The sequence below is a fragment of the Tauraco erythrolophus genome, chromosome W (assembly GCF_009769465.1).
Source record: "Tauraco erythrolophus isolate bTauEry1 chromosome W, bTauEry1.pri, whole genome shotgun sequence".
In the NCBI taxonomy this organism is placed as follows: Eukaryota; Metazoa; Chordata; class Aves; order Musophagiformes; family Musophagidae; genus Tauraco; species Tauraco erythrolophus.
Window position 1 is genome coordinate 6,998,901 of NC_141497.1, and position 26,309 is coordinate 7,025,209.

Genomic DNA, 26,309 nt, shown 5'->3' on the forward strand with positions numbered 1-26,309 from the left:
GGGGGGTTGGAACTAGATGATCTTTAAGGTCCCTTCCAACCCTAACCATTCTATGGTTCTATGATTGATTTAATTTTCTTTTTTTCCCTTTGGCTACTAAATCATAATTGTCTGAGACAGTTTTGTGAACATGATCTGTAAATGCACACGCTTTGGATTTGTGTTATGTGCTGTTTGGTCTGCTGTTTAATCTGCTGGATTTGCTCCTTGGTTGCAAATAGTTAAAACTGCCTAAATGCTTTTTGTCTGCAACGTTTTATTGATAGAGTTTGCAAGCTGATAGCTGTATACAGCTGTCTTGTATACAATCCAGAAGCATGGATAAACTGTTTAGTGGAACTATTAATCACAAGCTGTCCTGGTTTCAGCTGGAACAGAGTTAGCTCTTATTTTAACAGCTAGAAGAGCTCCATGTTTTGGTTTTAGTCTGAGACTTGCTCTGAGAAGAACGCTGGCAGCGCACTGATGTTTATAGTTGACACTGAGGCCTCAAGGACTTTTCAGCCGCCGTCTTCTTGCCAGTGTGCAGGAGCACAGCAGGATAGGGGGGAGCACAGCCGGGACAAAGGGCCCACAACTCCCCATATGATTTGAATTTAGATTTAGGATTGAGGGCCAAATTGGCCAATGAAGTATTCCATATCATGTAGCGTCATGCCCAGTATAAAAATGAGGATCAGCCGGAAAGAAGGGCCTTTGCTCTTCTGGGGCTCTCACTCTCGGACTCTCAGAGTGCTATCTCTGTCTCGCTCTCTCTTTTCGGGCCTCTCGCTCATCCAGGATTGCGGTATCGGGGCTTATCTCTTTTGGGATCGTTAATTCGGGATGAGGCGGGCCTCGGTCAAGGGGTGGTGAGCAATTACATCGTACATGACTCATTTGTATATATTTCATTCATTCATAGATTTCATTCATAGATTTCTAGGTTGGAAAAGACCTTAGAGATCATCGAGTCCAACCGTCCCTAATCCCCATTAAACCATATTGCTAAGTAGATCATCCACCCTATTCTTAAACACATCCAGGGATGGGGACTCAACCACCTCCCTGGGCAGCCTATTCCAGTGGCTGACAACCCTTTCAGAGAAGAAATACTTTCTAACATCCAACCTGAATCTCCCCTGACTAAGCTTATACCCATTTCCTCTTGTTCTATCACCCATCACTAATGTAAAGAGCCCTTCCCCTACCTCCCCACCATCCTTTCTCAAGTATTTGTAGGCTGTAATCAGGTCTCCCCTCAGCCTCCTCTTCTCCAGGCTAAACAGCCCCAACTCCCTCAGCCACTCCTCATAAGTTTTATTTTCCAGCCCCTTGACCAGTTTAGTCGCCCTTCTTTGGACTCGCTCCAGGAGCTCAATATCTCTCTTAAAGCGAGGGGCCCAAAACTGGACACAATATTCCAGGTGCGGCCTCACCAGTGCCGAGTACAGGGGCAGGATCACTTCCCTATTCCTGCTGGTTACACTATTCTTGATACACGCCAGTATCCCATTGGCCTTCTCGGCCACCTGGGCACACTGTTGGCTCATATCAAGCTGGTAGTCAACCAACACCCCCAGGTCCTTCTCCGCCAGGCTCTCCAGCCACTCTTCCCCAAGCCTATAGCGATGCTTGGGGTTTTTATACCCCAAGTGAAGGACTCTGCACTTGGCCTTATTAAAGCTCATGCCATTGGCCTCAGCCCAACGATCCAGTCTGTTCAAATCCCTCTGAAGAGCCTCCCTACCCTCGAGTCAGCTCTCCCAAAGTCCAGCTTGGCCGTTTTAGTGCTCCCCCTCCTAACTTCCCCTAGAATTGAGAATTCTATTATCTCATGGTCACTATGCCCCAGGCGTCCTCCAACCTTCACATCTCCCACAAGCCCTTCTCTGTTCACAAACAGCAGGTCTAGAGGAGCACCTTCTCTAGTCGGTTCACTGACCAGTTGTGATAGGAAGTTGTCCTCCACACTCTGCAGGAATCGCCTAGACTGTTTCCTGTCTGCCATGCTATACTTCCAACAGACATCAGGTAGGTTAAAGTCACCCATAAGGACAAGGACTAGTGAGCGCGAGACTTCCCCCAGTTGTTTAAAGAATAGTTCATCAGTCTCACTGTCCTGATAGGGTGGCCTGTAGCAGATTCCCACTACAATATCCGCCTTCATAGGCCCCCCTTTGATTTTTACCCACAGACATTCTACCAAGTCATCCCCAACATTTAACTCTAAACAGTTTAGACCTTCCCTTACATACAGGGCAACCCCACCACCCCTCCTACCTCTCCTATCCCTCCTGAAGAGCTTGTAGCCATCCATGGTAGCGCTCCAATTATACGAGTCATCCCACCATGTTTCAGTGATGGCAACTATGTCATAGTTTCCCCGGATAACAAGGGCTTCCAGTTCCTCTTGTTTATTGCCCATACTGCGTGCGTTCGTATAGAAGCACGTAAGTTGGGCTTTCGACCCCACTGCACCCCTAGAGGGGGAAGCTTTATTTCCTGAGCTGTTATTTTTGGGATTTTCTTTAACCTCTAGGCAACTTGTGTGTTGCTCCTGACTACACATATCACCCCCTACTATCACTGAGGCAGCAGGCCGAAGGCACCTGCCTACACTCCTTTCATCAGACACTGGAGGGCCGTCCTCGGCTGTTAATCCTCTAAGTCTGACAATACCCCCCACCCCCTCCACATCTACATTTATCATTGTACATATATGTATATATTCATATATTAGTAGCAGTAGTAGTAAACTTTTCTTATCTCAACCCATGGGTCTCTTTCCCTTTTCTCCTTTAATTCCCTTCCTCATCCCCGGGGGGTGGGGGAGGGTGAGTTAGCAACTGTGTGGAGTTTAGTTGCCAGAGCGGCCTAAACCACTACAAGGGGCTAGGATGCTAGTGTTATCTTGATAGTCCAGGAGTATCCTTTATTCTTCAGGATGGGGGCTGTCCTTCTCATAGAATCATAGAAAGGTTTGGGTTGGAAGAAACCTTTAAGATCATCTAGTTCCAACCCTCTTGCCACAGGCAGGGACACCTTCCACTAGATCCGGTTGCTCAAAGCCTCATCCAACCTGGCCTTGAACACTTCCAGGGATGGGGCATCCACAGCTTCTCTGGGCAACCTGGTCCAGTGCCGCACCACCCTCAGAGTGCAAAATTTTTTCCTTATATCTAATTGAAAACTCCCGTCTTTCAGTTTAAAGCCATTGCCCCTTGTCCTATCACTACACGCCCTTGTAAAAAGTCCCTCTCCAGCTTTCTTGTAGCCCCTTTAGGTACTGGAAGGCTGCTAGAAGGTCTCCCCGGAGCCTTCTCTTCTCCAGGCTGAACAACCCCAACTCAGTCTGTCTTCATAGGAGAGGTGCTCCAGTCCTCGGATCATCTTGGTGGCCCTCCTCTGGACTTGCTCCAACAGCTCCATGTCCTTCTTCTGTTGGAGACCCCACAGCTGAACGCAGTACTGCAGGTGGGGCCTTCTTACAATGAGCTGGGGTCCTTTAGTCATGCTTACTTAACCATGACTATACAGTATACAATGTAAACTATACATACTAAGAAAGTTAATACAATTTCATACTATAAAGACTAATTGGTACAATAGTTAGGGAATGAGATTTTCCAACAGTCTTACATTCTGTTTCAGGGTTTTTCTTCTTCTTTGCCATGCATGGGCCATTTTACGTTAGCCTTTAGGGAAATATTTTTCTTCCAGTTCCTCAGTATCTGCTTCTGTTTCACTCGCGAGGACATTTGTCAAACTTAACATTTTTAGATATTTTTCATGCTATTTTAATCAAGAGATGTTTTTAATTTTTTGCGTTATTTAATTAGTTACTGTTGTTTTCTTCTCTCTTGCTTTCAGCATATCATCTTGTTTTATGTAGACTTGTTCTTTGTCAAAAATAATTTCAGTCTAGTGTAAAGAATATTTCTTAAAAAGTCTGGAACAAGCAAAAAAATTTATAGCAGTAATTATCTGTTTTTCTATGATCTCTACTTTTTTTGTTGCTTTTAAAACTAAAATAGCACTATTTGAATGATTGTAAGGATTAACTGAGGCTGTTGATTGATTGTCTTCAAACTGAACCATGTTAATCCCTTGATTAATTGTAGAGTACTGTAGTTTTTTTGAATGCTATGTTAAAATTGCTTGGTAGGGATTACATATACCAAAATAATGGAAATGTTACCCCTTTTTTGAACCCTTAAATATATGTTGTCTTACTCTTTTGGAGGCACATAAGTTGCAGATAACTACTTTTTCCCAGATTATTATAACAAAAAATAGATTCATGGTAACTTTACAGATATTACATCAACATCTTAAACTTGCAGACACAATCTGAGTTATTAACCTCCTGCTGCTTCCTGACAAGAAACAAATGGGCTGGTTTTAGAGGAGATGACATTAAACTTGCTTTCATGATTTATTTTTTTTAAAAAAAAGCTTCAGCACTCTATTTTTGTGTGTGGTTTGTTTTTTAGACTGAATCTGGCTATGGATCAGAGTCAAGTTTACGACGCCATGGCTCCATGGTATCTCTTGTTTCTGGAGCAAGTGGGTACTCTGCAACATCCACCTCTTCGTTCAAGGTTAGTGAATAACATTTTCTTAGTATTGGTGTGTAAATAACACACACAACTGGAAAGGAAATAAGCTATGTGAAGACTTATTCATACAATTATAGGAAAAAAACCCAACCCAAATCTTTAGTTTATTATAAGTGCTAGTAATTCATCATGTGATGATGAACAGATCGTACAGGAAGCTTTTTAATGCCTCTATGCAGTTGTCCCTCTTAAACTATGGTGTCATTTTCGAATGGCAAGAAAATCAAACCTGTGGGAGGATTTAACTTTTCCTAGTGTACTTCTGAGAACATCAGGGCTTCTAAATGAAAGGAAATGCCGATTCTGTGGCTTACAAATTTGATTAATACTGATTGACAAATGATGACTTTCCTTGTTTCATGTGTATAATTTAACATTTGAACTTGGGTGGGCTGTACTTCTGGGAGAGCAGAAGAGCAGCACAAGAAAGCAGGGAGTAAAGATTAGAACAAAGATCTTAAACTAGAACTGACTGTTTTCAGGCAAATAGGTGTATACCTAGTAGCATGCAAGATCATGTTTTTATTAAGCTTTTATTGAATGCTCTAAAGTAGCAGATGCAGTCAAGAGGAAAAATTGAGACCAGTGGACAAAATGAGTAAGAAACACTTTTATACAATATCTTATGTTGTTCTAACATTAACAATATTTCATAGCTGCCGATATCTGAAATATCTTTAGTGTACTTGAAGAATTTCTTCTTCATAATTGCAGAAATCCTTTTTTTTTTTTCCAGCATTGAACTATTGCTGAGTATGTAGAAGCATTTGAGCCTTTTTTCTCTTGTATTTTCAGAAGGGCCATAGCTTACGTGAGAAGCTTGCAGAAATGGAAACCTTTAGAGACATCTTGTGTAGACAAGTTGATACTTTACAGAAATACTTTGATGCCTGTGCAGATGCAGTTTCCAAAGATGAACTCCAGAGGGATAAAGGTAAAACTAATTGAAAACTCTTATCTCCATAGAATTTAACTTTTTGCACAGTAATAGCCCTTAAAATAGAATCATAGAATCATAGAATGGTTAGGGTTGGAAGGGACCTCAAAGATCATCTAGTTCCAATCCCCCTGCCATGGGCAGGGAAACCCTCCACTACACCAGGTTGCCCAAAGCCTCATCTAACCTGTCCTTGAACACTTCCAGGGATGGGGCAGCCACAACTTCTCTGGGCAACCTGTGCCAGTGCCTCACCACCCTCTGAGTGAAAAATTTCTTCCTTAGATCTAATCTAAATCTGCCCTCTTTCAATTTAAAGCCATTTCCCCTTGTCCTATTCACTACATGCCCTTGTAAAAAGTCCCTCCCCAGCTTTCCTGTAGGCCCCCTTTAAGCACTGGAAGGCTGCTATAAGATCACCCTGGAGCCTTCTCTTCTCCAGGCTGAACAGCCCCGACTCTCTCAGTCTGTCTTCATATAGTTACTATAGCATTTGATACCATATAAATAAAATATGTATCTTAAATTCACTTTTTAGTAATGGGATCAATCATAGATATTTCTGCATAAACAGTTAACTATTTTCACTTCATAAGTTGGATTCCCAGAAAAATCTACTTAACTTAAATATTAATCTGTAGCTGTCAACTGTATAAAAGAAATGTTCTTTTAAGCATTTGATGTTATAGAACAATAATTGCCCCCATAAGATGAATTCAAGTTAGATTACCACTGTGTCGCTTACCTTTATTTTGAAAAACAATAGGATATTAGTTTTGATAGGAACAACACATTATTTTAAAAAGGCAAAAGTTCTGCCTTAATGAAAGCTCCTGAGATGTATTTGCTGCAGCTAGAGTGCTGAGTGCACACTTGAGGTCCTAGTAGACTCAGGTGGGGATGTCTACATATCTTAATTGTTCTTCCCAGAGCACAGCTTGTTGTTGTATTAATGCGCTCTCCTGAGGCATTTATATTCATCCTCACGTTTGTTCTGGCAGCCTGAAGCTTTTGGTAGTGAGAAAACAGTAAATAAGTACCATCCTGCTTCTTGAGAACTTTCTAGTGTAAAAGAGTAGATGGTTGCTCAGTTGTGGCTCCTTGCTTATACAGTTGTAACATCGAGATAATGTTCTTCTTACCATATAATCAAGTGCTAAATTTCAACACTGAGCAAATGTTAGTCTCCTGATGGTTTCTGACAGTAATGTTGATAGTGGTCTCGGGTCAAAAAAAAAAAGGGGAGGGGAGAGTTCATGACTGTTGTTACAGGAAAAAATCTTAAATTCTGGTTAGCCACAAAGATGCTCTTAATTCTTTCTTGCATACTAAAGAATTGGGAAAGCTTTCTCACCCCCATAACACATGCTTACTCTCTCTCAAATTTAGTGGTAGAAGATGATGAAGATGATTTCCCTACAATGCGTTCTGATGGGGATTTTTTACATAACAGTAACAGCAGTAAGGAAAAATGTAAGTGTGTCAAATTTTCAATGAAAATTGTTATGAATGGTATCATAAGTGTGATACAAGACAGGTATTTGTGCTCTTTTCTAAGCAGAAAATGACAAGAATAGTTACTTGAATGTATGTGACAGGAAGTTCTTATTTGTGTTAAGATAATCATTAAAAGCAGCTAAGGAATGATAATCTGAGTTATTTTTAATTCACACAAATATTAATGTCAAACTGGAATTTCCAATTCTGTGTCCAAAGCCATTTCCACTACAAAATTCTGTTGAAATAGCTGCATCATTCAGATATTAGGAACTGAGATTTGTAACAGACAATTGCGGTTTAAGTGCTCTTTCTAGATTATTGCCAAAACTGTTATGAGGAAAGGAAATGGAAGCTTTCAGTATACTTCCAGAGAATTAATCATGTGAGTAGATTTTTTAAATGATATAAAGTGCTTGCTCTGCTAAGGATTAATTGTAGAACTGATTTCAGAGGTGAAGTAGTGTATAACTGTGAAGTTTTGAATAAATCTTTCTTGCCTCTTATCAGCAAAGATAAGCAAGATTGCAACACTCACCTGGTAAACATGTCCACAGTTCTACTAACCCTATTTTACATATAAAAGTCTACATTTTTGATGACTGTTAAGTCAGAACAAACTTCAGAAAACTGAAAAAGCCTTCTTTAAAAAATGTTAAGTGAGAATTTAATTTCACTGCATGATTCATTTTGAAAAAGATGTCTTTGTCAAACTTAATTTAATCTATAAATTTTTGTAGAATCATAGAATTATTTGGGTTGGAAGGGACCTTAAAGATCATCTAGTCCCAACCCCCCTGCCATGGGCAGGGACACCTTCCCCTAGATCAGATTGCTCAAAGCCTTATCCAACCTGGCCTTGAACACCTCCAGGGATGGGGCATCCACAACTTCTCTGGGCAACCTGTTCCACTGCCTCACCACCCTCAGAGAGAAAAATTTCTTCCTTAGATCTAATTGAAATCTCCCCTCTTTCAGTTTAAAGCTATTGCCCCTTGTCCTGTCACTACACACCCTTGGAAAAAGTCCCTCTCCAGCTTTCCTGTAGGCCCCCTTCAGGTACTGGAAAGCTGCTCTAAGATCACCCTGGAGCCTTCTCTTCTCCAGGCTGAACAGTCCCAACTCTCAGCCTGTCTTCCTAGCAGAGGTGCTCCAGCCCTCGGATCATCTTCGTGGCCCTCCTCTGGACTCGCTCCAGCAGCTCCATGTCCTTCTTGTGTTGGGGACTCCAGAGCTGAATACAGTATTCCAGGTGGGGGTCTCACGAGAGGAGAGTAGAGGGGCAGAATCACCTCCCTCGACCTGCTGGCCACACTGCTTTGGATGCAGCCCAGGATACGGTTGGCTTTCTGGGATGCCAGCGCACGTTTCCGGCTCATGTTGAGCTTCTCATCCACCAGCACTCCCAAGTCCTTTTCCTCAGGGCTGCTCTCAATCCATTCTCCGCCCAGCCTGTACTTGTGCTTGGGATTGCCCCGACCCATGTGCAGGACCTTGCACTTGGCCTTGTTGAACTTCATGTGGTTCTCACAGGCCCATCTCTCCAGCCTGTCAAGGTCCCTCTGGATGGCATCCCTTCCCTCCAGCGTGTCGACCCCACCACACAGTTTGGTGTCGTCATCAAACTTGCTGAGGGTGCACTCGATCGCACTGTCCATGTCACTGACAAAGATGTTAAACAGCACTGGCCGCAATACCGACCCCTGAGGAAGTTTCAGCTTAATTTACCTTTAGAACATTTCTTTGTATCTATGTTCTTCTGGTGTATCTGCTATATGTACACATTCAATATGTGGAATGTCATTAGGAATGTCTGTATCTTTAGTACATCTGATTAATTTGGAACATTTGAACGCAAAGTGACTTCATTTTTTTTTCATCATGTGTTTAACAGGAATTTGAAATGATATCCACATTCCTCTTGTAAAAAGTTCTATTATCAAGTCTTTAGGAACTTATGTGCTAAGAAATTGCTATGTGTTATGGGTACCTGTATATAATCTCATTTACTGTAGCTCACCACAGAAAATAATTTCTGCCACTCTTTGCTTTCTACAAAACTTCTAATTAGAGTTCTTATGAATTTTGATTCCATTAAATTTAATTTCCATCAATTATTTCTATTAAAAGCTTTATCATCATTTTAGTTTTTCTATGCCTCTGATTTCGAAGGACTAAATCCATTACAGAGCAGAAAACAACTCAGGCTAATTGATAATGAAAGATTTATCTTAAACTTCACTCTTTTCTTAAGCTTTGCCTCAGAGCAGCTGTTAAGATTCTTCTGTTTCTCAAGTTTCAGGTTCTCTTCTTGAAGTCTCTATCCAGTCCTGGAAAGACTGGAACAGTCTTTTTAACTGTAGTTGAGAATCATAGAATCATTTAGGTTGGAAACGACCTTTAAGATCATTGAATCCAACCATAAACCTAACACTGTCAAGTCCACCACTAAACCATGTCCCTAAGTGCCACATCTACACATCTTTTAAATACCTCCACTTCCCTGAGCAGCCTGTTCCAATGCTTGACAACCTTTTCAGTGAACAAACTTTTCCTAATATCCAATCTAAACCTTCCCTGGCGCAACTTGAGGCCATTTCCTCTCGTCCTATCCCTTGTTACTTGGGAGAAGAGACCAACACCCACCTCACTACAACATCCTTTCAGGCAGTTGTAGAGAGTGATAAGGTCTCCCCTCAGCTTCCTTTTCTCCAGGCTAAACAACCCCAGTTCCTTCAGCCTCTTCTCATAAGACTTCTTCTCCAGACTCTTCACCAGCTTCATTGCTCTTTTTTGGACACACTCCAGCACCTCAATGTCTTTCTTGTAGTGAGAGTCCCAAAACTGAACACAGTGTTTCAGTTGCGGCCTCACCAGCGCCGAGTACAAAGAGACAATCACTAGGTCGTTAGCTTGCCCCATAGCATAGCAGGAGTTAACTTTAACTTGCTGGGCTCAGTCAGCTTCAACATGGGTGTTACTTTTGCTTTCTAATTGTCCTAGTTTTAGCTGGGACAGTTAGCTCTTCTTTCTAACAGCTAGAAGAGCTCCGTGTTTTGGTTTTACTCAGAGGCTCGCTCTGAGAAGAATGCTGATAGCAAGTTGATGTTTGAGACTCCAAGGACTTTTCACTGTGCCAGAGTGCAGAAACACGGCGGGATAAGGGGGGAGCATAGCTGGGACAAGGGGGACACAATTCCCCTTGTGATTTGTGGTGGAACTTAAGATTGAGGGCCAAACTGGCCAATTAGTATTCCATATCATGCAGCGTCATGCCCAGTATAAAAGTGAGGGTCAGACGGAAAGAAGGGCTTTTGCACTTTGGCTCTTTCGCCGCTTTTGCTCTTTTGCACTTCCTGCGCTTTTGCTTTATAGTTTTTCTTTCTTTTTCTCTCTCTCCCAGTACTCCCACTCTTGGAGTACTATCTCTCTCTCTCTGCCCCTCTCTATTTCGGGGCCTCGCGTTCGTCCGGGATTGCAGCTTTGGGACGAGACGGGCTTCGCATACGAGGGGGTGGTGAGCATATACACTGTGTATTAAATCATCTGTATTAAATTGTTCTTATCTCAACCCACGGGTTTCCCGTTTATCCTTTAATTCTCTCCCTCGTTCCTGGGGGTGGGGGAGGGGGAGTGACTGGCTGTGTGTGGGGGTTCAGCCTAACCCACGACAGTCTTAATTGGCGCCCAACGTGGGGCCCGAAGGGGTTGAGATAACGATGTTGCTGGCTGGAATGCTGTTTGTTATGCTCGCATACATGTTACCGGACATTTATAATTTACTGCCTTATTTACCCTATATGATGTTAGGCGGAATGTTTATGCGGTTTTCTGGCTCTGGGTGATGGACCAGCATGAAAAGTATGTTATCAGTAATTAAGGGTTTTGCTATACTGTACGGTGTAACTCTGATAAGATCATCGGTGCTGGGACCGGCTCGGTCTTTGTATTCGGCGGTGCAGAGGGGGATGGTGATGTGGAGCTCGTTTATTAATTTTGAGCGTCACCTGGCGGATATCATCACCAATTATACCGGTGACTTTTCATTCACAAAAGCTTACATGGATTTTGATAATGCCGAACATCGTTGGAATAATTTAATGGGTTTGATTGTCCTGCAAGGTCTCCTGAATATATGTTTAATTATCTATATATTCAAAGTTAATCAGCCATTTAGGGGTGTATATCAATTTATTTCTCGGGTTATTGTGCTTGCCATCTCGACTCCCGTGACAAGCACTATAGCTACTCAGACTACAATGGTATCAGTTGCCCCCGTAAGGAAAAGAAAATGTATACAAAAGTTAGAAGATGAAGAAGAGCAATCAGGGCCATCAGAGCAACCAGACAAAGAAGAGCAACCAGGGCCATCACAACGATTGGAGGAAGAGCAACCAAGGAAATGTGTGCGAAAGTCAGAACGCAGAGGAGAGGATGATGATGATGATGAAGAGCAACCAGGGCCATCATGAGAAATGAAGCGGGAGCATTCTGTTTCGCCCCAGAGAAAATCTCAATGGAGAAGAAGTGACATCATAGATGAGACGATAACCACCTGATCTCTAAAAATGAGGGAACTGCGAGATATTCGAAAAGATTATGGCCATCTTAGAGGTGAGCCCATTGTCACTTGGTTGCTCAGATGCTGGGACATGGGAGCCAATAGTTTGGAGTTAGATGGTAACGAAGCCAGGCAGCTAGGAGCCCTTGCCATGGATGGAGGCATTGATAAAGCAATTGGAAGACAATCACAAGTCCGCAGCCTCTGGAGACGGCTCCTGGCAGCTATAAAGGAAAGGTATCCCTACAAGGACGAGGTGCCATGTAATGTAAGCAAGTGGACCAACATAGAAAAAGCTATTCAGTATCTGAGAGAACTGGCTGTGCGAGAGTTGATTTATCTTGACTCGAGAAGCGGACCAAGACTTGAAGATCCAGATGACGTCCGGTGCACACGACCAATGTGGCAAAAGATTCTACGGAGCGCGCCAGCAGCATATTCCACCTCATTGGCAATAATGGACTTCGCAGACGATGAAGCACCACTATCCATAGGTAATCTGGTCACCTACCTCCGACGATATGATGATAATACTTCTATACGAACCTGTGTTGCAGCTGTGAAAAGCTGTCTGAGGAGGTTCGAGAATTAAGAGAAAAAGTAGATTTCCCACCACCTGAACGTTCAAGAATTTCAGCTGTTAGAACCAGGCGTTACCCTCCTCGAGAGAGACAAGAGAGACGGTACAGATCACGGGGTGAGCTGTGGTTCTACCTCCGTGATCATGGAGAAGACATGAGAAGGTGGGATGGAAAACCCACCTCCGCTTTAGAGGCCAGGGTACGCCAGTTGGGAGAAAGAACCAACAGAAATAGAATTTTCTCCAATTCCTCCAGGACAGCTGTTGCCCCAGTCTACAGTGAGCAGTCCACTAGTCAAAATGGGAGGGCTGATTCTCCTAGCCACCCTGACTCTAATCCTGCTGATTCCTCTGATGAATATGATAACAGGCACTAGAGGGGCCCTGCCTCCAGCCAGGTGGAGGAAAGGGATAATCGAGTTTACTGGACTGTGTGGATTCGGTGGCCTGGCACATCATACCCCAGAAAGTATAAGGCTCTAGTGGATACTGGTGCCCAATGCACCTTGATACCATCGAACTTCAGAGGGGCAGAATCCATCTGTATTTCTGGAGTGACAGGGGGGTCTCAACAACTGACTGTGTTAGAGGCTGAAGTGAGCCTAACTGGAGAGCAGTGGCAAAAACACCCTATTGTGACTGGCCCAGAAGCACCGTGCATCCTTGGCATAGATTATCTTAAAAGAGGGTATTTCAAAGACCCAAAAGGGTATCGGTGGGCTTTTGGCATAGCTGCAGTAGAGACAGAAGAAGGCAGACAGCTGTCTACTTTGCCTGGTCTCTCAACGGACCCTTCTGCTGTGGGATTACTGAGGGTCGAAGAACAACAGGTGCCAATTGCTACTACAACAGTGCACCGACGGCAATATCGTACCAACCGAGACTCTCTAATTCCTATCCATAAGTTGATTCTCCATTTCTGCGGAGATCCACTTCAGAGCAGGTAAGACTGCGACTGGGGAGAGCTACTGCAGGAAAAAGCCGAAGAAAAGCTCTTTTCTAGGGCTTTTCTGGAAGCATTTTCTAGCCGGGACCAGATCTGCCGCTGTTGGGGGCGGTGCCGGCGTAGGCGGGCTGCTGCGAGAGCCGGGCGGAGCCAGCACAGCTGTGAGTCACGGGGCTATAAATAGCCTCAGGGAGGGCAGCGACTAGTCCCTGCCCACCGGGAAGAAGCTAAGGAAGGCTCTTGTTCCTGCCTAACTGAGGGGACAACTGCTGCAGTTTGCAGCTCTTTGGATAGGATTTGAAGTACTTCATCTTATCAGGGAGTCATGGTGGCGACTCAGAGGAGGTCGCCACCGAGCACCCACTCGAAGGGTTGTGGGTGCTCAGATCACAGGCTGTGAGGAATGTCACAGCTTATCCTTGGTAGCTGGGAGCAACCCTGAGGATGGCTGCGTGAGGTGTGAGCAGGTTGATGACCTGCTAAGCCGGGTGGCGCAGCTCCAGGATGAAGTGTTGGAGCTCAGGGAGGAGGTGAGCAGGTTAAGAATAATTAGGGAAAGCGAGAGGGAAATTGACAGCTTGCATAATCTGGTTGTGGCAGAGCAGAAAGAAGAAGTGCAGAGGTTAAAGGGGATCAGGGAATGTGAGGAATTAGGGGACAAGGAGCAATGGCACAAGGTCCCTGCTCGGTGTGGCAAGCGCAATTGCCTGGCAATTCCCTCGCCCCCCCCAGGTGTCCTTATGTAACAGGTACAGTGCTCTGCAAGGGCAACTGGATGACAGGGAGGGTGATGGTTGTCCCTGCTTGGAGGTGTCTCCAAAGCCGGGTCAGACTGCTGTCAGCATTAAAACCTCATCAAAAGAAGAAAACATAGACGAGGGCCCACGCAGAGGGTTGCCTAAGGGGAGTCAGTCTGCTCCACGATTTCTGACTGCCCCTGTTAAAAGAAAAAGGAGGGTAATTGTCATAGGTGATTCCCTTCTGAAGGGAACAGAGGGGCCAATATGTCGACCAGACCCAACCCACAGGGAAGTCTGCTGCCTCCCTGGGGCCCGTGTCAGGGACGTCACTAGGAAACTCCCTGGTCTGGTACGGCCCTCTGATTATTATCCATTACTGGTAATGCAAGTTGGTACTGATGAGCTAACAGAGAGAAGTCCAAAGGCCATCAAAAGGGACTTTAGGGCATTGGGGCGATTGGTCGAAGGGTCAGGAGCCCAGGTAGTGTTTTCTTCAATCCCTTTAGTGGCAGGAAAGAACATAGAAAGGAACAGAAAATCAGATTTGATTAACAGATGGCTCAGAGGCTGGTGCCACCGACGGAAATTTGGTTTCTTTGATCATGGGGAGGCTTTCGCTGAACCAGGTCTGATGGCACTGGATGGGACATGCCTTTCTCAGAGGGGAACCAGGGTCTTAGCTCAAAAGCTAGCAGGGCTCATTGGCAGGGCTTTAAACTAGATTTGAAGGGGGAGGGGGGGAATATCAAGAATGATAAAGATATGCTGGAAGTACCTGTAGAACAGAAGAAGGGAATTCCAGCCGCTCCAGCCAAGAAGTCAGATTCATACCGCTGTCAGCATGGCACCAGTGCCAGCACCGAGGGTCCAGAGGCTGAGGAAGGATCGCAGGTATGTTCAAACGAACTTACACTGCCGTCCAAGAGAACCCCTGTCGCTCCAGCCAGCGAGTCGGCTTTGTCGGAGGCCCAGCTGAAGTGTATGTACACCAACGCACGCAGCATGGGAAATAAACAGGATGAGCTGGAGATGCGTGCACATGAGCAGGGCTACGACCTTATTGGCATCACGGAGACGTGGTGGGACGACTCCTATGACTGGAGTGTCAACATGGAGGGGTATAAGCTTTTTAGAAAGGACAGGAAGGGGAGACGAGGAGGGGGTGTCGCTCTCTACGTCAGCAACCGGCTGGAGTGCGTGGAGCTTCGCCTGGGGTCGGAGGAGGAGCTGACAGAGAGCTTATGGGTCAAGATTAGAGGACGGGGACAGATAGGGGATGTTACGGTAGGGGTCTGTTACAGGCCACCTGGCCAGGAGGACAGAGCAGATGAGGCGCTTTATAGCCAGATAGGAGCAGCCTCGCGGTCACAAGCCGTGGTCCTCATGGGGGACTTCAACCACCCTGACATCTGTTGGAGAGACAATACGGCAGGGCACAGGCAGTCCAGGAGGTTCCTGGAATGCGTGGACGACAACTTCCTCCTGCAGGTGATAGAGGAGCCGACAAGGAGGGGTGCCATGCTTGACCTTGTGCTCACCAACAGGGAGGGACTGGTAGGCGATGTGAAACTTAAGGACAGCCTTGGCTGCAGTGACCACGACACGGTGGAGTTCAAGATCCACGGGGCAGCAAGGAAACTATACAGCAAGCTCTGTGCCCTAGACTTCAAGAAGGCAGACTTCGGCCTCTTCAAGGACCTGATGGGCAAAGTGCCTGTGGGAGGCGGCCCTGGAGGGACGAGGGGCCCAGGAAAGTTGGTCCACATTCAAGGAGCACCTCCTCCAAGCTCAGCAGAGGTGCATCCCGATGAAGAACAAGTCGGGCAAAAAGACCAGGAAGCCCGCGTGGATGAGCAAGGAGCTCCTGGACCAACTGAAAATGAAGAGGATAGCCTATAGAGGGTGGAAGCGGAGACAGATAGCCTGGGAGGAATACAGAGAAGCTGTACGAGTGACCAGGGATCAGGTGAGGAAGGCTAAAGCCCTGAAGGAATTGAATTTGGCAAGGGATATAAAAAGCAATAAGAAAAGCTTCTATAGGTATGTAGGGGACAAAAGGAAGTCCAAGGAGAATGTAGGCCCCCTCCGGAAGGATACTGGTGCTCTGGTTACCCGGGACATAGAGAAGGCTGAGGTACTCAATGACTTTTTTGCCTCAGTCTTCACTGATAAAGCCTCTTGTCTTACCACCCAAGCTGTGGAAAGAACTAGCAGGGACTGTGAGGATGAACCACCGCCCACTGTACTTGAAGAGCAGGTTCGGGAACATCTGAGGAACTTGAAGGTGCACAAGTCCATGGGACCTGATGAGATCCATCCGCGGGTCCTGAAGGAACTGGCGGATGAAGTTGCCAAGCCACTGGCCATTGTATTTGAGAAGTCGTGGCGGTCTGGCGAGGTCCCCGATGACTGGAAGAGAGGGAACATAACCCCCATATTTAAAAAGGGGAACAAGGAGGACCCGGGCAACTACAGGCCGGTCAGCCTCACCTCTGTGCCTGGCAAGGTCATGGAGCAGATTCTCCTGGGAACCATGCTAAGGCACATGGAGAGCAAGGAGGTGGTGGGTGACAGCCAACATGGCTTCACCAAAGGCAGATCGTGCCTGACCAACTTGGTGGCCTTTTATGATGGGGTGACAGCATCGGTGGACAAGGGTCGACCAACGGATATCATCTACCTGGACTTGTGCAAAGCTTTTGACACTGTCCCGCACGACATTCTTCTCTCTAAACTAGAGAGGCATGGGTTTGATGAATGGACCACTCGGTGGTTAAGGAATTGGCTCAATGGCCGCACTCGGAGAGTAGTGGTCAACGGCTCGATGTCCAAATGGAGACCGGTCACGAGTGGCGTCCCTCAGGGGTCCGTGTTGGGCCTGGCCCTCTTCAACATCTTTGTCGGTGACGTGGACAGTGGCATGGAGTGCACCCTCAGCAAGTTCGCCGATGACACCAAGCTGTGTGGTGCCGTCGACACGCTGGAAGGGAGGGATGCCATCCAGAGGGACCTCGACAGGCTGGAGAGGTGGGCCTGTGTCAACCTCATGAAGTTCAACCAGGCCAAGTGCAAGGTCCTACATCTGGGTCGTGGCAATCCCAGGCACAAATACAGACTGGGCGGAGAATGGATCGAGAGCAGCCCTGAGGAGAAGGACTTGGGAGTACTGGTGGACGAGAAGCTCAATATGAGCCGGCAATGTGCTCTTGCGGCCCAGAAGGCCAACCGCATCCTGGGCTGCATCAAGAGGAGCGTGGCCAGCAGGTCGAGAGAGGTGATTCTCCCCCTCTACTCTGCCCTCGTGAGACCTCACCTGGAGTACTTGCGTCCAGTTCTGGAGCCCCCAACATAAGAAGGACATGGACCAGTTGGAGAGGGTCCAGAGGAGGGCCACGAAGATGATAAGAGGGCTGGAGCACCTTTCCTATGAGGACAGGCTGAAAGAGTTGGGGCTGTTCAGCCTGGAGAAGAGGAGGCTCCGGGGTGACCTTATAGCGGTCTTCCAGTACCTCAAGGGGGCCTACAAGAAAGATGGGGAGAGGCTGTTCAGGAGGGCCTGTTGTGATAGGACAAGGGGTAATGGTTTTAAAATAGAGGGAGGTAGATTCAGATTGGATATTAGGAAAAAATTTTTTACCATGAGAGTTGTAGAACACTGGAACAGGTTGCCCAGAGAGGTGGTGGATGCTCTATCCCTGGAGACGTTCAAGGCCAGATTGGACGAGGCCCTGAGCAACCTGATCTAGTTGGAGATATCCCTGTTCCTTGCAGGGGGGTTGGACTAGATGACCTTTGAAGGTCCCTTCCAGCCCTAACCATTCTATGATTCTATGATTCGTCAACTGGAGAGTCAAGGAGTCATCACAAAGACCCGCTCACCTTTTAACAGCCCTTTATGTCCTGTATGTAAGTCCAATGGCGAGTGGAGGCTGACGGTAGACTATCGTGGCTTGAATGAAGTTACACCACCATTGAGTGCTGCTGTGCCAGATATGCTGGAACTTCAGTATGAACTGGAGTCAAAGGCAGCCAGGTGGTACGCTACAATTGATATCGCTAATGCGTTTTTCTCAATTCCTTTGGCACCGGAATGCAGGCCACAGTTTGCTTTCACTTGGAGGGGCATCCAGTATACCTGGAATCGACTGCCCCAGGGGTGGAAACACAGCCCCACTATTTGCCATGGACTGATCCAGACCACACTGGAACAGGGTGATGCCCCAGAACATTTGCAATACATTGATGACATCATTGTATGGGGCAACACAGCAGAAGTAGTTTTTGAGAAAGGTGAAAAGATAATCCAAATCCTTCTGAAAGCAGGCTTTGCCATAAAACAGAGTAAGGTCAAGGGACCTGCACAGGAGATTCAGTTTTTGGGAATAAAATGGCAAGATGGGCGTCGTCAGATTCCGATGGACGTGATTAATAAAATAACAGCTATGTCCCCACCAACCAACAAAAAGGAAGCACAAGCTTTCTTAGGCATTGTGGGTTTCTGGCGAATGCATATTCCAGATTACAGCCAGATTGTAAAACCCCTCTATCAAATAACCCGAAAGAAGAATAATTTTGAATGGGGCCCTGAGCAAAAACAAGCCTTTGAACAAATTAAACAAGAAATAGTCCATGCGGTAGCCCTGGGACCAGTCCGGACAGGACAAGATGTCAAAAACGTGCTCTACACTGCAGCCGGGGAGAATGGTCCTACCTGGAGTCTCTGGCAAAAAGCGCCAGGGGAGACGCGAGGTCGACCTCTTGGGTTTTGGAGTCGAGGATACAAAGGATCCGAAGCCAACTATACTCCAACTGAAAAAGAGATATTGGCAGCATATGAAGGAGTCCAAGCTGCTTCTGAAGTGATTGGTACGGAAGCACAGTTGCTCCTGGCACCCCGATTGCCAGTGCTCGGCTGGATGTTCAAAGGGAGCGTCCCGTCTACACACCACGCAACTGATGCTACATGGAGCAAGTGGATCGCGCTGATCACACAAAGAGCTCGGATAGGAAACCTCAATCGCCCAGGAATTTTGGAAGTGATTACTAACTGGGCTGAAGGTAAAGACTTTGGAATGTCACCAGAGGAGGAGGAGGTGACATGTGCTGAGGAGGCTCCACCTTATAATGAACTATCAGACAATGAGAAGAAATACGCTCTGTTTACTGACGGATCCTGTCGCCTTGTAGGAAAACATCCAAAATGGAAAGCTGCTGTATGGAGCCCTACTCAACGGGTCGCGGAAGCTACCGAAGGAGAAGGCGAATCAAGTCAGTTTGCAGAGGTGAAAGCCATCCAACTGGCTTTAGACATCGCTGAACGAGAAAAGTGGCCATTGCTCTATCTCTATACCGACTCTTGGATGGTAGCAAATGCCCTGTGGGGATGGCTACGGCAATGGAAGCAGAGCAGCTGGCAACGCAGAGGTAAACCCATCTGGGCTGCCCCATTGTGGGAAAGACATTGCTGCTTGAGTAGAGAAGCTGGTTGTAAAAGTACGACATGTAGATGCCCATGTACCCAAGAGTCGGGCCACAGAAGAACATGAAAACAATCAACGGGTGGATCAGGCCGCCAAGATTCAAGTGGCTCAGGTGGATCTGGACTGGCAACATAAAGGTGAAAAATTTCTAGCTTGTTGGGCCCATGATGCCTCAGGCCATCAAGGAAGGGACGCCACATACAAATGGGCTCGCGATCGAGGGGTTGGACCTAACTATGGACACTATTGCAGAGGTGATCCATGAATGTGAAACATGTGCTGCAATCAAGCAAGCCAAGCGGTTGAAACCTCTTTGGTATGGAGGGCGTTGGTTGAAATATCAGTATGGAGAGGCTTGGCAAATTGATTATATCACACTTCCACAAACTCGCAGTGGCAAGCGTTACGTGCTCACAATGGTGGAAGCAACCACTGGATGGCTGGAAACCTATGCTGTGCCCCATGCCACCACCCGGAACACTATCTTGGGCCTTGAAAAGCAAGTCTTGTGGCGGCATGGCACCCCAGAAAGAATTGAGTCAGACAACGGGACTCATTTCCGTAACAATCTTATAGACACCTGCGCCAAAGAGCATGGCATCGAGTGGGTATATCACATCCCCTATCATGCACCAGCTTCTGGGAAGATTGAACGATATAACGGACTGCTAAAAACCACACTGAAAGCAATGGGTGGTGGAACCTTCAAACATTGGGATATGCATTTAGCAAAAGCCACCTGGTTAGTCAACACTAGAGGATCTGCCAATCGAGCTGGTCCTGCCCAATCAGAACTTCTACGTACTGTAGAAGGAGATAAAGTCCCTGTAGTGCACATGAGGAATATACTTGGGAAGACAGTTTGGGTTATTCCTGCCTCGGGTAAAGGTAAACCCATTCGTGGGATTGCTTTTGCTCAGGGACCTGGGTGCACTTGGTGGGTGATGCAGAAGGACGGAGAAGTCCAATGTGTACCTCAAGGGGATTTCATGTTGGGTGAAAATAGATGATAAAATGAATTGAATTGTGTGATATTAATTGCTGAATAACCCTGTCCCTGCATACCATCATTGCTATGGTTGTCACATTGTACTAATGCCATTATATTAAGAATCGTCCAGGTTAATGAAGAATGAGCTTCGGCAGAACCAGAACTGATTCCAAACACCCAGCAACTTCTTTGAGATCAACGTCTTCAACCTGCAGACAGTGGCTGGATACACCAACTACGAGCTCCAGATGTCACCCACAACAAAGACTACGTGTCATCCGTTCTACCAACTGAGCAAATTCCACGTCATCTTTCCTGCCCTGAGAGACTGCTACAACAGATGAAGACACATTTTGGAGGGATGACCCATGGCTAAGGGAATAGTATATATGTAAGGTTTGAGCATGACGTGCATGGTATGGAATAAGGGGTGGATACTGTCCTGGTTTTAGCTGGGACAGTTAGCTCTTCTTTCTAACAGCTAGAAGAGCTCCGTGTTTTGGTTTTACTCAGAGGCTCGCTCTGAGAAGAATGCTGATAGCAAGCTGATGTTTGAGATTCCAAGGACTTTTCAGTGTGCCGGAGTGCAGAAACACTGTGGGATAAGGGGGGAGCATAGCTGGGACAAGGGGGACACGATTCCCCTTGTGATTTGTGATGGAACTTAAGATTGAGGGCCAAACTGGCCAATTAGTATTCCATATCATGCAGCGTCATGCCCAGTATAAAAGTGAGGGTCAGCCGGAAAGAAGGGCTTTTGCGCTTTGGCTCTTTTGCGCTTCCTGCACTTTTGCTCTATTGTTTTTCTTTCTTTTTCTCTCTCTCCCAGTACTCCCACTCTCGGAGTACTATCTCTCTCTCTTCCCCTCTCTATTTCGGGGCCTCGCGTTCGTCCGGGATTGCAGCTTTGGGACGAGACGGGCTTCGCATACGAGGGGGTGGTGAGCACCTACACTGTGTATTAAATCATCTGTATTAAATTGTTCTTATCTCAACCCACGGGTTTCCCGTTTATCCTTTAATTCTCTCCCTCATTCCTGGGGGTGGGGGAGGGGGAGTGACTGGCTGTGTGTGGGGGTTCAGCCTAACCTACGACACTAATATTTTCTGACATTTATGTATAGTGTTTGATTTGTTATTCTGTCAACCTACAAATGAGTTTGACATAGAATAGGTACTTTTATGTCACAGATTTTAAGTGACTTGTTTAAATAGCCTTAGCAACAGATGGCCTGGTTGACAGCATGAAGTAGTTGTTGGAACTGCAAAACCCCACAGTACTTGGATAATTCAACACATTTGATACTTTTATATCATACCTTTTTATGTTGAGGTTTTTAAATCTATAATTGCCTGCTTAAAGCAACCTTGAAATATTACTTTTTGGGTTTGATTGCTTTTTTAAATTGTTCCTTTCTTAGTGCTGTATTGGATATGTTTTAAGGTTGCTCTGTGTTAATTAGGCCTCACTTCAAGCTGTCAAACTGCTATTGTTACAAAGTATTCCCACTCCCTCCACCCACATGATTTGCAGATTGCGGAGTAATACAGCATTACAAGCAGACTTGAAATGTAGTATGGCAAGATGAAGCTGAAGGGATACATTCCTCCTTTTGAATCTTTTTCCTTATCCTGTGGATAGCTGAAAATTATTAGCACTTTTTATTTTTATTCTTAAATTAACTTTCTAGCCTATTTTCTCCAAACAGTTGTAATATAAAGCATACATGTAAAATGCTTGTTTGAGTTAAAGGCAGCTATCAGTGTATGATTCATGTTTGGTTTTAGTGTTTCCACATGTGACACCCAAAGGAATTAATGGCATAGACTTTAAAGGAGAAGCTATAACTTTCAAGGCAACTACTGCTGGAATCCTTGCTACACTCTCTCATTGTATTGAGCTCATGGTAAAACGTGAAGAAAGCTGGCAAAAAAGAGTAGATAAGGTAAGATCATTTTCCTTTTACTTTTGTTGAAAAAAATGTTTATTTAGCTTAAAACCACCTAATTTGAAATTTCAATTTCAACTTTTTTCATTCCAGGTATTGCTTTTATTTTTATGTACAGCATTTATTAATTTTCGGTGCTTTCATTATTTATTACTCCTATAAAATGTTAAAACCTCATCCTGACTGTTGGTGATACAGTAACATTATTCATCATATTCTTTCTTTTCTCAGCCCTTGTTCGGATAGTATTCCTTTTTTTTATATCTATAAAAACCTGATCGTATTTCACAGTAATAAGTGTATTGCTTGCAGCCTTCTAAAAGAGACCTAATTATCCATGCTTGCAAAATGATGTGCAAATCTCTGAAATATTTTAATTGTGATAAGAGATGGTGACAGTACTGAGGAGAACAACCAGTTCTAACTTTAGAGGTCTAAAATACATTTATTTCACTTACCTTTGGGAGACTGAAGAGATTAATTTACGTCATGTTTTATACCAATTGGTTAATTTTTTTCAGGAGTGTGTATGGTATTATAATATCTGTTATTCTAATGGCAATGATAGTTCATGGTAAGCCTACTCAACCACTATAGCAACTCGAAAGGAGCAGTGTCTTCTCTCTTCAGATGAGATGTACTAGAAGCATGGCTAGGTTGTACTTCAGGCTTTGATTTCTAGTATCCTGCCATCACTGGCTGGTGTCCTGTACAGTCCTTTAGCCGTTTTTGTCTTGATTTTCATTTAACATGTTTCCATATGGTGTATATCACACTTCAGACCTTACTCCATATGTGTTAGTGTCACTCAGACAAAATACATCCACATTTGAATCCTTGCCCCTGTCTCCTGGCTTTTCTTTGTCCATATGTCCTATCTAACCATATCGCGACTTCTGTCAACACTTAATTTATTATTGCTTCCTCTAGGTAGTTGGAAGAATTATAGCAGACCTAAGACTTTAAGCTTGATCATAGGGTAATTCAGGTTAGAAGAGACCTCAAGAGGTCTCTAGTCCAACCTCCTGCTTAAAGGAAGCACAGTTTGAGATCAGACTGGGTTGCTCAGGGCTTTATCAAGTCTGGTTTCAAGTCTCCAAGGCTGGAGACTGCACAGCCTTTCTGGGCAGCCTGTTCTGTTGCTCAGCTGTTATTATAGCGAATAAATTTTCCATTATATCCAGTTGGAGTAGCTCTTATTCCAGTATCTGCCTATTGTTTTTCATCTACCTACTATAGACTGCTGTGAAGAGCCTGGCTCAGTTTCTTGATGACCTCCTTGGAGGTATTGAATGGCTACTATTAAGTCTCCCCACAAAAGCCTTCTCTCCTCCAGATTGAGCAAACACAGTTCACTCTTGCTGATCAGACTTTGCTTAGAGCATGGATGAAGTGAATTTTTTCTTGTCAGTAGGTTAGTATATGTTAATACAGAATATGTTAATATAGAATTTGAACTGGTTTAGATTAGTTATTTGTCATGTTTTTCTTCTTCTGTGGACTAACTTTAAAGCACTTGTTTTTAGCTGCAAGCGGTTAGCAAATTCAAACCTAAATTTCACTTTGAGTCTCGTGACTGATACCTCATACAGCAACATACCATCTTATACAGCATGAGTAAATACATTTTAAAAGGGGTCACAAGCTTATTTGAACTTGATTTCCCAGAAATTAAAATAGCAAAAGCTTCTAAGTTTCTCTGCTTTGGTAGATCTGCAACTTTGTCACGCTTGTCAGTAAAGTTTTCTGGGGTTTACAGCACTCTCATAGTAAAGTACTGTAATTCTAATATAAAATAACCTCTTTTATTTGGATTCCTCTAATTGCTAGCCTTTTAGAAGAGGAGATTTTGATTGAATTAAATAATATAGAATCATGGTGGGTTAGCCTTGGCTAACAGCCAAATGCCCACCCAGCTGCTCACTTACCACCCCATCTAGCAGGACCTGGGGAAAAAAAATAGGATAAGAAAGCTCATGGGTCAAGAGAAAGACAGGGAGATTGCTTGCCAGTTCTTGTCATGGCAGAACAGCCTCAACTTGGGGAAAATCAATTTGTTACTGATTAAAATAGGTACAGTTAGAGGGAAACAAAAAGACAAACACTAAAACAGCTTTCATCCCTCATTTCCCAATTTCAACTTCACTCTTTCGCTGCAGACCCCTCTACCCCCTGTTTGCTAGCCCCAAGCAGTGCAGAGTGTGGGGAGGGTGAGAGGTCAGCCCAAAACACTTAGTCTCTGCCACTCCTTCCCCCTCATGCTTTTCCCCTGCTCCAGCATAGGTCCTTTCCAGAGCTGCAGTCCTCTAGGAAAAATCTGCTCCAGTGGAGGTCCTCCATGGAACATGGTTCCTTCAGGAAACGTCCCTCTGCTCCAGCATGGAGTCCTCCATGGGCTGCAGCGTGGATATGCTCTCTGCCCTGGAGCTCCTCCTCCAGCCTTGGCATTCCTTCTGTTTCTCACTTTTTGTTCCCCCACTTCTCTCCCTGAGGTGTCTTTTGCTCTTAAATACACTTTCACAGAGCTGCCACACGTGGTGGATGGGCTCAGCTGTGTCCTGTGTTGGGTCTGTTTTGGAGCTGGCTGGAACCAGCTGTGTCTGACACAGGGCAGCCCCTGACCTCCTCCCACAGAGACCACTCCTGCAGCCCCCCACAACCAACATCTTGACATCTACACACTGCACAAGAATTTCAAAACAGCAGTTCACAGTATTCAGACCTTTGCTAACACTATTTATTCTACTCCAGTTGTAGGGCTTCTTTTGTTTTGTTTTTTTTACCTTGTTGTTTTAGTGGCTAAACATGGCTCTGTATGTCTCTTCTATAACTATGGGCTTGAGCAAAAAAAACATTACTCTGTCATCTGATAAATAGATGTAGGAGGAAAATTATGTTGATCTCTGTACTCTTGGTTTTCTTGGATAGATGCTCACACTGCTCTGAAAAAGAAGTAAATATTGGGAGATTATAAAGTTCAGAATATCTTCTCTGAGAGATTAGAGAAATTATATGAAATTGGGCAGCCATTTGTGTTTGTTCTAGCTGGAAGTGTTTTAAAGCTCTTGTAAATCTGTCCAGCGCCTGTAAAAGACCAGCTAGAAGAATTGAAAGGTGCAGTGTCAAGTTTCTTCTTTGTATATCAGCAGATTCACTCCATAGACTCTGTGCTGTTCAGGTTTTTCACAGGAAGAACAGGATCTCTGTCAGTGGCTAAAAGCAATGAGTGTTTTACAAGCAGTGTAAGTACCGTTCTAGTCTAGCTTATTCTTCTTCCTTCTCCAGCCTCCTCACTCCACTTGCTTCAGAATCATGATTTACTTCACAGCAAAACACAAATGTGATTAGTGAGAGTTCACTAAACTATACAGCCTTCATCTTGTAGAGGGCCAGTTTAGCCTAAAGATGCAAGAGAGATTTATGTCTGCTGAACTCGAAGCAAATATATTTCAAAATTATAGCTGTCCTAAAATATTTCTAATATTAAAAAGCTCAAATTCATCAGAACTTGTTGAAGGGATGCCATCCAGAAGGACCTTAACAGACTGGAGAGGTGGGCCTGTGAGAACCTCATGAAGTTCAACAAGGCCAAGTGCAAGGTCCTGCACGTGGGTCGGGGCAATCCCAAGCACAAGTACAGGCTGGGTGGAGAGTGGATTGAGAGCAGCCCTGAGGAGAAGGACTTGGGGGTGCTGGTTGATGAGAAGCTCACCATGAGCCGGCAATGTGCACTGGCAGCCCAGAAAGCCAACCGTGTCCTGGGCTGTATCAAAAGGAGTGTGGCCAGCAAGTCAAGGGAGGTAATTCTGCCCCTCTACTCTGCTCTTGTGAGACCCCGCCTGCCGTACAGCATTTAGCTCTGGGGTCCCCAACACAAGAATGACATGGAGCTGCTGGAGCGAGTCCAGAGGAGGGTCACGAAGATGATCCGAGGGCTGGAGCACCTCTGCTATGAAGACAGGCTGAGAGAGTTGGGGCTGTTGAGCCTGGAGAAGAGAAGGCTCCGGGGTGATCTTCCAGCACCTTC

General features: G+C 45.2%; 1 protein-coding gene across 3 annotated transcripts in view; it reads left to right on the forward strand.

The window, feature by feature from the left end:
• Positions 1-26,309, forward strand: part of LOC147526187 (ceramide transfer protein-like) — a 146,490-nt gene that overhangs the window by 99,034 nt on the left and 21,147 nt on the right. For all 3 annotated transcript variants that reach the window (XM_086630156.1, XM_086630157.1, XM_086630159.1), the window contains exons 2-5: positions 4,476-4,583; positions 5,397-5,535; positions 6,928-7,011; positions 22,122-22,279. In XM_086630156.1, the coding sequence (XP_086486282.1) occupies positions 4,524-4,583; positions 5,397-5,535; positions 6,928-7,011; positions 22,122-22,279 (441 nt within the window). In that variant the 5' untranslated portion in view covers positions 4,476-4,523. The remainder of the gene's footprint in view (positions 1-4,475; positions 4,584-5,396; positions 5,536-6,927; positions 7,012-22,121; positions 22,280-26,309) is intronic.